The sequence below is a fragment of the Conger conger genome, chromosome 11 (genome assembly GCF_963514075.1).
Source record: "Conger conger chromosome 11, fConCon1.1, whole genome shotgun sequence".
Lineage (NCBI taxonomy): Eukaryota > Metazoa > Chordata > Actinopteri > Anguilliformes > Congridae > Conger > Conger conger.
The window spans coordinates 9,330,434-9,344,553 of record NC_083770.1 but is presented as its reverse complement, the minus strand read 5'-3'; the positions used below and the strand labels follow the sequence as shown (position 1 = coordinate 9,344,553).

General features: G+C 39.1%; 1 protein-coding gene across 1 annotated transcript in view; it reads right to left on the bottom strand.

Moving 5' to 3' along the window:
- LOC133140164 (contactin-associated protein-like 5) overlaps positions 1–14,120 on the bottom strand; it is an 81,077-nt gene that overhangs the window by 34,000 nt on the left and 32,957 nt on the right. Inside the window, exons 4-7 of the mRNA XM_061259786.1 lie at positions 10,978–11,125; positions 9,689–9,886; positions 6,750–6,925; positions 5,675–5,815 (exon numbers count right to left, since the gene is read on the bottom strand). Coding sequence (XP_061115770.1) covers positions 5,675–5,815; positions 6,750–6,925; positions 9,689–9,886; positions 10,978–11,125 — 663 coding nt within the window. The remainder of the gene's footprint in view (positions 1–5,674; positions 5,816–6,749; positions 6,926–9,688; positions 9,887–10,977; positions 11,126–14,120) is intronic.

The window sequence follows — 14,120 nt, the reverse complement described above, 5'->3', positions numbered from 1 at the left end:
TTCGGTTTTATGAGTCTGATTTTCTATAGTCCTGCCCTTTAAAGTATTCTCTGAAGGCTTGCGGCTGTTTGTTTTGTGAGACATCAATATCCTATTATCAGGGAAAAAGTTATTATCTTCAACATATTAGGCAACACTGCTTTGTAATGGCATTGGCCTGCCAATTCTCCTTGATATCTGTTTAACGGTGACACAGCCGAAGACTTGTTCCCTGTGCGGCACAGTCATTAAAGGCACTCTCCTTGAGCGCACGCTGGACACTAAAATCACAGGTTTGAGAATCATTACATAATATCATATTAATTTAGCAGATGCTCCGACGCAGAGTAGCTTTCAATATCAGAGAAACGTAAACGCAGCCACTAGTGCCAGAACTGGCTAGCACCATTTCCAGGCCAGAGAGTCAATATGCAAATAAATATATGCAAATAAATAAAACACTTGAAGGGTCTATTACAGCCATCATCAAACCTGGACGTCAAAATTTGTTCTTGGCACTCCTGACTCCAAGGTAAAGGGAGAGTGGAAATCCAGCAGTCTTTGGATGTTGAGTGCTATGATTTGATGATCCCTGGTCTAATAGATGCAAGGCTTTAGCGGCACAAGCTGGGAGATTGGCTATAAGGGATTTCCGATAATCCTAGCATGACAATACCAGGCGTTGGACTAGGAGCTGAGAAGTGTACATGTGGTGATGAAGGGATATTGTCTTCAGATGTTCTATAGAAAGCGTTTACATGCGCAACTTACTGCCACTACATGGGCAGAGGAAGACAGTTGATCATTTTGGGTTACTCTTAGGCCTCTTGCATCAGATGAGCTCAGAGTGAACTCTCCTGTAGCATCTTGGTTAACCATTTGAAGAGTAGGTTTTTGGGAATGTTTTTCAAAATTCTAAGTCAGTGTTCCCAAACTGACGACTTGAACAACTTTCAATAGTCTCTATGCACAAACAACTTCTGCATTCTGGGAAACAAGCTTGCTTACTTCCAGTCGAAGCGAAAGCTAAGGAACGTTTCCACAAGGTACAGATGATGATGTTCTTACAAAATAAACTGGCGAGAAGATGGGATTATTTACCTATTTTTTATAAGCTAAAATATACACAAAGTTGAACCTTTTTAGGCTTAGAGTAGCTCTACTTTTGGCAAAATTGAGAAAAAGAAAGATGGTTGGTACACGTTCCCTGGGTGGTTGATGCACGTCCCTTTAGCATCTAATGCGCTAGCAGGGTTTGACTTATTTCACTTCCAACAAAAAAATAACTAAAGTCATTTTTTCTTTTTATATATACGGTCACACGTTTACATTTTGCAGTTCTTAACGTGTAGCCAGCCGATGCACAAACCCTATTTATGCTCTCCTTTTTTTGGAACTTGAAAGGTTTTGAAAAAGTCATTTCAGTCATGTCCTAATTGATTTCGAATTTGATTTAAATTGCAAAATTCTGAAATGTAAAAATGTAATATGTTTCATTCGCCAAATTCAGTAATAAAGCAGAAACTCTTTTTGCCTGTCAGATTAAAATAGACCACCCAGTAGCCGGAAGTAAACAAACCGGACATTTCACGCTTTTGTGACGTGAAATTGTGAGTAGAGCCTATTAGTGATTGTTACGTTAGCATTATAGTGTTCAGTTAAAAACATTCTAAGCACATATCTGTGCTCTTGCACATTATAGGGTCAAAGGAGAGGTCTAGCAGTGCTGAGGACTTGAGAAAGATTGTGCAGCTCCTCAGTCTTCGCCAGACTGAACTTCACGAGGGCCAGACAAATGTCTGCCACCCAGCAAGGCATGCTCTTCAGGCAGGCTGAGATGTGCAGTGGGTCCTGAGTGCCAGATGGAGGGAAAGAAGGAAGAGAGGGAACGTCTCATTCGTGGTGTGAGAAAATATGGAATTAAATGAATGGCCCGAGAGAGAGAGCAGGTGAAAGGAAATGAGTGGGAGGAGCACAGAGCCTTAATGGACTGCAGAGAAACATCCCGAGCAGCAGGCAAGCCTCCGTCTCAAGAAACCTAAAAGACCATGTCGAGATGTGGGATTCACCTAAGAGCAGTGCCTGAGATGCAATATCCACCAGGAAGGTCCAGGAGGATTTTAACTGAAGAGAGGGAAGATGACTGAAGTACTTTAGTAATGAAGAGAAGGGCAATCTCGGTGGACTGACCATGCCTGAAGCCAGACTGGAAGGGGTCGAGAAGGTTAGTTTGTGACAGGAAGTAAGAGATGTTTTAGCCTCTGCTATTTCATTAGCTATGACCTGACACAGAAAAAAAAATTGTTTGGGAGGAGAAATTGTTTACAGTGCACAGAAACCAAACTTCTCTCAGGGTAGAGTTTATAGAGTAAGTCTATTTACAAAGTAGCTTTACTATTTGGTATGGCATGAAAATGGCAACTCTAAACATCAATACCAAGATATAAGGCAATAGGCTACTCATTGAACAGCGGATATTGTAATTATAGGACACTACTTGTGGAATGGCACGGAACAAAATAGGCAACCTGTAGACAAAGTTGGCCACTAATATGCGACTTTCTGAAAATAAGGTGGTGGTTTCAGCTGGTTGCCAACAATCTGCAATAGCAAAATCCTATCCAGTTGTTTGGGCTTGAAAGCCGGCAATACCACTTACCACTGAATTTGTCAAACACTTGAAGTGCCAGTTCTCATTGTCATTTTTCCCTAAAAACCCATCTCATGCTGTTTTTCATTTGACTTAGTTTGAAAGGTAATAAAAATACAACGGACATTTCTGATTCTAATCAAATCTAAAATTAGCAAGTAACTTGTTTGATTTGACATATTTGCACTGAAGTTTTTACAGATTATCCTCTTGAAATTCTACGACCCCACTGCTATAGCCTACCCACAACTCTAATCAAATTATATGGCCATTTCGGTCAAGTGTCCATTTTGGTTAACCGGTTAATCGATTAACCATGCCTATTTCTAGTAATTGCCTTGATTAAGTGAGGAATGGGGCATACCCTCCAAAAGTATGGTGATGGTAGAGTGAACTTTGTTATTTTAGCTTAATATTTATTCATTTGGATCAAAAGATGAATATATGCAACAAACATTGACAATTAGTTATTTCATGGTATTTACAGGCATATATGTGTTACCATATTACAGAAATGGCAGTGTTTGCATTGAGTCGGCTGTGTAAAATTAAATTAACAGATCACTGGCAGGTGTTCTGGTGCTCAGCTATGCACAGATTGTTCCAACATAAAAGACCTAAGAATGGTTGAAAGGCAAGTAATCTGTAAGCTGAGAGAAAATTTATAATTATAAAGAATAATTTGTTTGATTCACCAAAAAAATACAGAGATGAGCCAGAAGAATTGGAACAAAGTTTTATGGGCAGATGGGAGCAAAATAAACCAAAGCAGTGGAAGTTTAAAGTGTGGAAAGGAAGGAACAGTCAATGATCCAAAGCATATCACCTCATCTGTCAAATATGGAGTAGATAGTGTCATGGCCTGGGCTTGTACTGTATGGCTGCTTCTGGAATAGGCTCACCCATATTTATTGGTGATGTAATGGGGGATGGCAGCAGTAGGATGAATTTGGATGGGTACAGACAGATTTAGTCTGCCTAGATTTCTCCAACCATATCAGCTGGCAGCAAGACACCAATCACACTGCATACACAACCAAAGCTTTAATCAATGGGGGAAAGGGGAAGGTTCAGGACTGACCAAGTCAGTCAATTAAAAATAGTAAAATCTAATTGAGCATGTATTTAAGTTGCTGAAGAGGGGACTGAAGACAGAAACCCCCTGAAACAAAGATCAACTGAAAGTGGTTCCAGCAAAGTCCTGGAAACAAATTTCCAAAGAAGATTACATTACATTACATTACATTACATTACATCACATTATATTATATTATTGGCATTTAGCAGACGCTCTTATCCAGAGCGACGTACAGTTGATTAGACTAAGCATGAGACAATCCTCCCATGGAGCAATGCAGGGTTAAGGGCCTTGCTCAAGGGCCCAACGGCTGTGCAGATCTTATTGTGGCTACACATAAGCCAATGGGTTGAAGGGTTGAACACCTGAAGAACTGAAGACTTGATGCAGTTACTGGGCTGTAGATCTTACGTCGTTTTTTAAGGGCTGACCAAATATTGGACTTTAAGGGGGGGATTAACACAAAAACAGGCATTTCTGAAAAATAGTAAAAACGTACATCCATGTAAATGAAAGAAAAGCGGATTGTCTGTACTTTTGTCTAATATTTATAATTTGATCTGAAATCCAAATGTCTTGATCTTATCACAAAAATAACAAATTTCACTCTACCGTTACTCTACTTTTGGCAGGCACTGTATACAAAATCATTAAACTCCAGCTAATGAAAGCATGGTTGACACATCTCTTTTCTGGGCAGATATTAGCTGTCTAACAAATTTAGTAACACAGGCACAAGCAGATCTGTGCCTGTTTCCTAAGAAACTTGGGGAGACTTGTATTGGTGAGGAAAATTACCAACACAATTTATAGAATATTTCAATTTTATAGGACAATTGGCAAAAGAATACAGTTTCACTTTATGGCATGAATATCATTTTGTTTGTTTTTTATATTATTTCTTGTTAGCTTGGCTAGTCCAGGTTTTGTAATATTTGTGATTCACAACAGTGGGTTCTCTCTCAACAATGAATATTGCAGTAAATCATTTCGGCCCATTACAGTGCACTGCAAGCAATTCCATGTTTATAAAGCAGGGACGAGATAGAGAGAGACGAGAGGGGGAAGGAGTACCAGGAATCGAGCCGCTAAGCTTCTAACAAAGTTAGTCTGTTGCCAAGTGAACTAGCTTTTCGGTTACACTGCATTATGTATGGCTTAGGTCCTCCAGGGGTAATACTAACCACGCTTTGGTCTTCTCAATTCCACTCCCTGCTCATCTCCACATCCCCGAATTTTGGAAGGACCTCCCCGCTATGGTGTGTGTGTGTGTGTGTGTTTGTGCCGTATGAGCATGCATGCATGCGTGCGTGTGCGTAATTGTGTTACACTGAATTTAAGATGAGGTGTTATACATCTATTGATTTAGTGCAAGCAGATCATATTTCCAAATTATGTGTTTACTTCCACATAAAGTCATCAGTACAGAGATTTATGGTAAATAATGCACCTTCTCATTCTTATGAGAAGACATTGAAAGGCAGTGGAAAATGGAAAAGCAGTAAGTAAACCCTTGGCAAGATATGTTGTACATTTGATCAATTCCTAATTATATTGAAATTAAATATCTCACCGACTGTTTTGCTGTGCCTCAGAAATGTGACAGCAATAATTGCATTGCATCCAGAATCATTAAGGATTTTTGAGTTGTAACCATGATTGGGCACCAGATGAGTGAGTTGCTGCCACACTGCCATGACGATCAGTAATATTCTTTTCAGTGTAAGAACAGTACCTCAGAGTATCCTAATCATATTCTAATAAAATAAAACTATTATACTGCCGTTCTCAAGCCTTCTCCATACAGCCCTACATACAATCCTTGGCATCTATGCATATTTTCTTGTGTTTCGAATAAACAGTGCAGTACAAATCCTACAAATCCTCAAAAAGGTTGGTTCTTTCCGATATCCAACGAGACAGCGAGTCAATATGCAGACTGATTCATTAGTGGCGACCGGACTTACCCTGACAGACACCTGATTATTCTGTTTGGCGAAGTCAATGACATTTACATCATTGTAGAGCAAGTTCTCCAGACACCCTTGGAAATTTCTCCCGGAAAATGTTTCTAACTTCCCGTAGTCTGGGGCACCTCCGAAGCTGAGCTTGTGAAAGAACATCATTACAATGTTAAATTTCCCAGGGGCAGAGTTTTCTGCATTAACATTCATTAAAAAACAGGATTAAAAACAGCGCCACATTGGTTATAGCCCATGGTGGCCTCAGCGTGGCGATTCTGATAAGCAGGAGTAATGCGTCTTTGAAATTGCTATTTTATTAGCACCTGATATCAGTTAATAACCCCTATAAATATTATTTAATATATTTTATAGCCATATTATGCTGATCCAAAACTGCATTTTCTAAACTGCATTAAGAACGCTGTACATACACTCAGTGAGCACTTTATTAGGTATTTATTAAACTTATCTTTTAGACTTCTACTGCTGTAGCTCATGCACTTAGAGCTATGATGTATTGTGAGATGCTCCTCTGCATACCACTGTTGTAATGTGTGGTTATTTCCGTTACTGTCATCTTCTTGTCAGCTTTGACCAGTTTGGCCTTGTTTCTCATTAACAAGGCGTTTCTGTCTGCAGAACTGCTGCTCACAGGATTTTTTTTCTTTTTTGCACCATTCTTTGCAAACTCTAGAGACTAGTGTGCATGAAAATCCCAAGAGATCAGCATTTTCTTATATACTCAAACTACTCCCGTCTGTCACCAACAATCATTCCACAGTCAAAGTCCCTTTTTCCTTCTTTTTTTTCCAATTCTGATGGCTGATGTGAACATTAACTGAAGCTCCTGACCCGTATCTACAGGATTGTATGCACTGCACTGCTGCCACACAATTGGCTGATTAGATAATCGCATGAACAAGGAGGTGGAATAAAGTTAAAATGTTCCTAATAAAGTGCTCAGTGAGTGGAGACATGCTTATCCATATCTGTGTGCTTTCAGGGTATGAAAGCATGCTATAGGTACAGACTGTGCGCAGTTGACTGAAAAGCATGAAACTGGCCAGAAACAACACACCTCATTGCTTGTGTCAGAGTCAGTGGAGTCCCCCTTGATTTCAAATTGATGAGTGATCCTGTCCACAGTAAAATTGATGCTTTTTTCAATGTACTCAATAGCCACATAGTGCCAGTGCTGGTCATCCAGCAGACTGCCCAGGAGCACCACAGAAGAGTCGCTTGATGATTTTTTCCCTGGAAAGAAAATGCAAAATAATAACATTGAATTTTTTATTTTCGTGGCCAGATACATAACTACATAATTCAGACAGAACACAGCAGGAGAGATTTTTTCTATGTTGCAAGATGCATTACCGGAGCAAAGATGATGATATAAACAACTTATTCCATACGTGGCATTAAGAAGCTGTTAGCATTGGTTGTGTGTCTTCATTAGAGTTTAATGGTATCAAATGCATAGTGCAAGCTGTAGCTGTTTCTATCCATTATTATCTACAAACCTATCATACACACCAGCCCTTGGGCCTTGCATTTGTAACCTACAAGGCCTACTGGAAACATTACACGTATTTATCTTCAGACGAGCCTCATAACCGCAGGGACTGGCGGACGAGGAGAAGAGCGTTGGAATCTCTTAGACCATCTCAGACAGACTGGAAATGGTTTGCTTCTTCATGCAGAAATGGCTGATAATTCTAGCTCCCAGGATATACCGAAGACAAACCTAAAAGAGTCGCTTCGACCCTCTGCTAATTTTCTCCTGTTTGTTTTCATTCTCCCTCTCAGTTTGTGCAGCGGTGATTGTGCGTTGATACCAAAAACTTTTGATCAAACGGGTGCCACAGTAGTAACATAACTGTAGCTTTAGGTTGCTTTCACTTGTGCTATCAGAGACAACATCTTAAAAGAAATCAGACGTGGAAATCTGTGGATTAATCTTAAGCATAAAATCAAGACATTACATATCCCTGGATATCCCTTAATTACTTCAATCCAAAATTCTGTCATTGTAATGGTTTATTTTTTATACTCTGCTAACTGAGACCAGCCTGTAGCCTAGTGGTTAAGGTACATGACTGGGAGCTGGAAGGTTGTTGGTTCAAACTCCAGTGTAGCTATACTATTACCAGAGCACCTGTTGGGTTTCTGAGCAAGGCCCTTAACCATACATTGCACCGGAGGGATTAACTCCTGCCTGCTGAGTCTAATCAACTGTACATCGCTTTGGATACAAGCTTCAGTTAAATAACTAACCTAACCTTCACTGATAATAGGGACAGAGTCAGTAATGGCATGGTCATTACACCACAGAGTATCACTGCACTGAGAGCTAATGTTTTAGCAGGGTGTGCCACCCAGAAGTCCTGCAAAACAACATCAAAACCATTCCATTTTTCAGCTGTTCTTTGTTGGGCCTCCAAATGTTCTCTGTTCTTGAGAATTTTGCTTGTAGATGTAACCTCTGAATTCCTCATTTCAGAAGTAGGATTAATGTTTACATTTTTAAAAATGCAACCTGTGAAGTGAAAACAATTCAAGCACTATATCGCTCACATTAAGTGCGGCCGCCTTATTTCATGAGTTCATTTCTCAGGACGTCAGGACATGGCATGCTTCCCTTGCAAGTTTTTATTTTATTTTTTACCACAACCTCGATTTCTCGCTAAAATAGAAATACAGGCCCCTACGGATACATAGATTTTAGGTAAATGGAAGTGTGTGTCATTAAATTGTTGGTTCACTGGTGCCTGGGCCCAGGGGCACTGGATTTGTAGCTCTCTCTGTCATTTAGGACATCATTATGCCCTGGGTTCATGTTGGTTTAGTTACAAAACAGAGCAAAAAAACCCCTCCAACTGCCAAGTAACTGGCAGCAGAAATGACTGTAAAGAAAGAATCACAAGAAGTTTTTTTTTCATCGCAGATAGCAAATAGTGAAGTCTGGAGGCACAAACATATATATGCAGCTACATATTTTTCACAGCAGATTCATCTTAAGAACACCACAGAAAGGTCTTAGCTTCTGATTTCTGATACATTATCATCAGAGTTTAAGTGATTTAGGTCAATGTTCTACAGTTTTTAAAGTGCTGTTGCTTGACGTAACGCAACTGTTCTCAGATTGTCAGTTTGCCTCCGACGGTATTCTTCACCAATGTTAATTTGCTATCCTATCAGGCATTCTGTTAACTTGTGAGTGCTAATGCAGGAAACAGAAGAGAGGAAGAGAATAAGATACCGCATGAGTGTTCCAGCTGACACTTACTCTTTATAATTGTTTTCTCACCATATACTACACTGCACATAGTCATGAAAACATACAGCTTTGTTCACTGATATTCCACTAATAAAGAGTGACTATAATTTAAAGGTACAGTAGGTAAGATTTTTGTGTCAAAATATTGCTACAAGACCATTCCTTCCTAGCATTGAAAAAGGCTCACTAACATGTTGACTCACCCTCTGCCCATCTTTATAGTCCTTAAATTCGGGTTTCAAAATATACAGTTGATGACCCGACACTCTGTACCAAAACACTGTATAACTGTACAATAAGTCAAGCTCATTGGTTGAAAATTGGTTTGAATTCCCACAGCCAATGGCGTTTCAATGTCAGCACGTTCACAGAGAAGGGGGAGGGATAAACAGTTTGTTGCTGCTATTCCTCTCTTGGCCGTTAGAAGTCCGAAATTACCAACTGTACCTTTAAGAATGTAATGTAATGTAATGTAAAAGAATACATTTTCTCTATTTGTCTTTCCCATTACACAACAACATACCATTCGAAGAATAAAAATGTCTGGGATGGATGCTATTCTTACAAACAGGCTGTACAATGATAGCTTTGAGGTGAAGATAAACAATTGTATGAAATATACGTTTAAAATATATAATGCCTGCTATTATCTCTTTGTCTGTTTTTTTTAAACAAAGCTGTGACACATAATTACATGCAGCCTGTACCTGGAAAAGGATAAGAACTGTTAAAAGGGATACCTATTTTTAGCCGAAGTTTCCCATCCAGTAACTCCAGTGTTAAGATGTCTCCATGTTGTCCACGGCCGTGTACGATGATGCCAGAGTTCTGTACTGTTTTGAACTTCACGGAAATAACATCTTTGGTTGTTTGACTTGCCTTTTGATTGAACCTGTAGAGCAATGAGCTGCTGCCATCAAAACTTGCCACATCAGACTCTGCAAATAACATATTACAAGTAAAAACTCCTTAAGGTGTAGCCAGTCCTAGTTCCCAACAAACCACAGCACAAATGTTTGTCTAAATGCATATCACAAATAAGTTCTTCATTCTATGGATACTCTTATTTTAAAAAAACAATCACATAATCTATATAGACTAGCACATATTCATTTCAGCACATATTCAGTATTTAAATCATTCACGATTTGCATTACTGATAATATACCTTGTATTTTTGGCATGGAGAAATTAATATATTCTCACCTGTCCTATTCATTCGTTACATTTAACAGAGCCAAGATTTGTTTTGCCGCTGGTTTATATTTTCTGCTTACATGGCATGTATGGGCTATGGAGGTCAGAGCGTATGAAGACGCATTGTTTTATGAGTGGAGAACTGAATGGTAAAAATCCAATGAAATATCTGCACTTGGAGCAATCCTTCAAGGTCATTGCATTTTAAATCTCCCTACATAAATTGTGTTGAGCTTGGTTATGCATTGTACAGCGGCTCATCAATTACATACAGATGACAGGTGATTACTAGAAATATTTCCATTAATATAGATGGCATAATATTGGCTTTCTTATATTGGGATGATGTCGCGTGCACTCCCTGGAAGAAACGAACACCCAAATTTCTGCACAGAAACCACATCATAATATGCGTAGACTCTGCACCTCCCTGCATCGACTACGCCCACTCATTATCTCCCCTTTTACAGTTCTCTACAACAAAGTACCCCCACTGGGTTAATGTGCGGTTGAATAATTCATGAATAATTCATACTTCAACCCATACTGAAGTGAATGTATATACTGTGTCAAGAGGCACTGAGTATGATGTCTAGACAATAGTGTTGTAACAACCGGTAGGTTTTATAAATACAGCAATACAATATGTTGTAGCTAATATATTTACGGCAAAAAATAATAATTCAATAACAGCTATGCATTATCCTATGAGTTCCTGTCAGTAATTGTGCCCACTTTTTTATTAAGAGTTGGAAAGCAGTGGCTGAAACGATCGCCAACAATACGCAGCTACAGACGGCTCGCGGGCTGAAGTATTATCCTCTGTACTCACTGTAAGAGCACCCGTAGACCTCCACCCTCAGGCCAATCCTTCCATTTGGGTTCCACTGAAGGGGGGCGAAGCGGAGGAATCGGGCTATCACCGGCTGCTGCAGCCTGTACTGGACAACGCTGTCGGCATTCGAGTTTCCCACGAAACCCTGTGAATCCAAACCCAAATATGTTTTCCGTCAGCATTTCATCACGTAGGGCGAGCGAAAGTTGTGTGTGAGGTGTCATCAGCTAACGCGTGATTCAGGCAAGACTTCGCGAACTGAAAGAACAGCAGAAGTTTACACTTCTGAGAAAAATTATCTTTCAGACTGAAGTGGTGGGGGACAGGTTAGCCACGCTATAATTGGCAGAAGATGAAAGAATAAAACATCATTTTGTCGTTAAAACATTTACTTTGACGAATAGAATTTAAATTGAAAATGAGTTTTTTTGAAAATAAAACATGAAGACAACTCATTACTGTTAAGTTGAATCCAGGTTATAAATAATGAGCCTCAATCTCTGAATGTTTTGCGTTTGTGTATGAATCTGGCTCGTACTCCAACAGGGTATGAACTTATTCTGCAAAAACAATCATTTCTCTCACCTATGAACTCCACAGTCGGTAACTTTCAGTTTCGAAAACCAACTGTGCATGTCAACGTGACAGCAGACCACATACTGCTCTTAAAAAAACTATTTTTATATGAACCCATAAATATATAAACAAATCTGGAGCAGGAAAGCAATTACCATTTTCTTGACAAATAACTGCATCTTCTAGCCTATTAGACATTAACTATGTATAAGAAAGGTGAAGTAACATGACAATTTTGCATGAAGTACCCTCTTGTGTGGAAGCTAGTTATTAATACATTGCATTTTAGATTACTGGTCTTTCATACGCACTACATAGCACCTTCATAAGCATAGGCATTGATAAATGGCTAGCCTATGCCAATAACAGAAATGGTGTGGCAAATGGAGTGTCACTTGGAATGTCATGGTAATGTCACCAGTAGTGACATGACATACCATATGCCTATTTATGGAAAATGACATTGTATGAATGATTATGTAGTTCTTATGAATGCAATTTGTACAGTTTATAAAGGAGTTATAAAACTGATGCCCATTATTTTTATTTGGAGTAAAACATACTACTATACCGAACTTTCTATCATGCTTGCTTATATTTAAATCCACATTGAGCAGGAAAACAAGAAAAAAACAGGAAGAACTACTGCAAGCAGACGAATAGTACTTCCTGCTGGTAAAAGAGAAAGGACAGTCATTTCAAATAAAGAAAAAAGAGGATACAATTATGAATTTGTCCAATATTTTGTTGAATATGATCATAATTGCAGGGTGTGATGGATGGTTGTGTGGTTAGTTGAGTGGTCGGTGCGTTGTCATTTGTCACCAAAATTAAAAATGAAATACAAATTAAATACCCTATAAGCTGGACAAACAAACATAAGCTTCACTAACAAATACTACTGGTTCAATCATTTAAATAAGTGCAGCCGTGAATTGAAGGCAGCGCTGTTTCTGCAGGGTTTCACCATGGCGTGCAGTCATAAGCAGAGCACAGCGAAAGAGAGGGGAGATATAAATGTTAGCCTGAAGATAAAATAGGACTGGAACGGTTAAGCGACGGTGAAGTGAATGCCTGAAAACTGAAGGGAGATGTGTGGGAATAAATTTAAGGCACGTGACTGAGTGAAAACGGCATACAAAGGCAAGTACAAGATGTCCTGCCCGACTGAGTTAGATAATGAATACCTCTTAGCACCCACTTAGCATCCGACTGTAGGAAGCGCAGAACACTGTGGACCACAGACAGACGTACTTGGAGATGAATATTTTCAGCTTGTATATTGACAGCTATCAAATGCCTCCCCTGGATAAATGAAGGAGTACCTTGGCCACTTCACTTTGTGGATAAGCCCCTGTTTCGATGTTGAAGCCTAATGCTGAACCCACCTCCAGATAGCTCTCGCTCACAGCGCAAGCCACTATCGATCGTCGGCGGCATTGATCGTCGGATCATTTCCCACCTGTCGGGAGCACGAACCGTGCATTCTATGTCAAGCTCTATTCAACTATGAAGAGGCTGCTCAGATCTTTTCTATAGGGTTTCTAACGTTTCTTAATTTTAGAGTGACCCAGGCTTCCCCATAATTTGGATTGTTCATTTTACTCCAGTTGAATTAGGCCACCTCTAAAGCATCTTCTAAGATATTGTGAATTCAAAATTTCAACCGGCTATCTAAACCAGATGAAGAATAAGAATATTATTTTGTAATTGTCTGAGCAGGTGAAATTCTTGATGAATAATGTGTAAATATGGAACTACATTACTTATGTATTTATTGTACTTATTGCTACAAAGCTCATCTGCACCATTGTGGATTGCGTCATCTGAAAACTTCATTTTTTATGCCATAATTTCCTCCCCTGGGAAAGGATTTGATAATCACATTCATCCACTCAAAGCCTATTTCATGTATCATATATACTGCATAGATTTATCACAAAATGTATTGTGTAATAATAAGAAATACACCTTACATGTGTAAAAACTAAATTGAATTGTGTATTTATGTTTGTTGATTAATTATTATCACACAGCTGTCAAACTAAACGGGGCAAAAAAAATATCTTTTAATAATTTTACATTCTTTGCATTTGAAGTGAAGTATAATGCACTATAATGTAATAATTCCATTTGGTAGGTACTGCTCATCTGTTTTGACAATTTACTGGAATATACTTCAACTTTTATTATACTAGCACAATCTCTTGTGAAAGCTGACAGAAGTTTAATAAATTGAAATTTATGCTCACGGTGATTACGGCGGTAGCATTGTAATAAACACGTTCCCGCTCCGTACTGGGAGAAGTACAACGCGTTTCTCTGTGTGATTAAATTTATACAGGCTTACGTTATGCTTATCAATGTAATGGCTCTTTAATTGCATCCATTACCTTCAGGGACTTCTTTATGACGGAATAACCACATCCCAGCCGTTTTTATGACAGGCGAATGTGCTTCCATCGTATTGTCTCCATCATGCGGCCCTCCTTGCCCGACACCCCTCTCCTTCCTGCATAATTCATGCTAAAAGCATCTTCAGTGCTTTTCAATGGGTCAGTTCT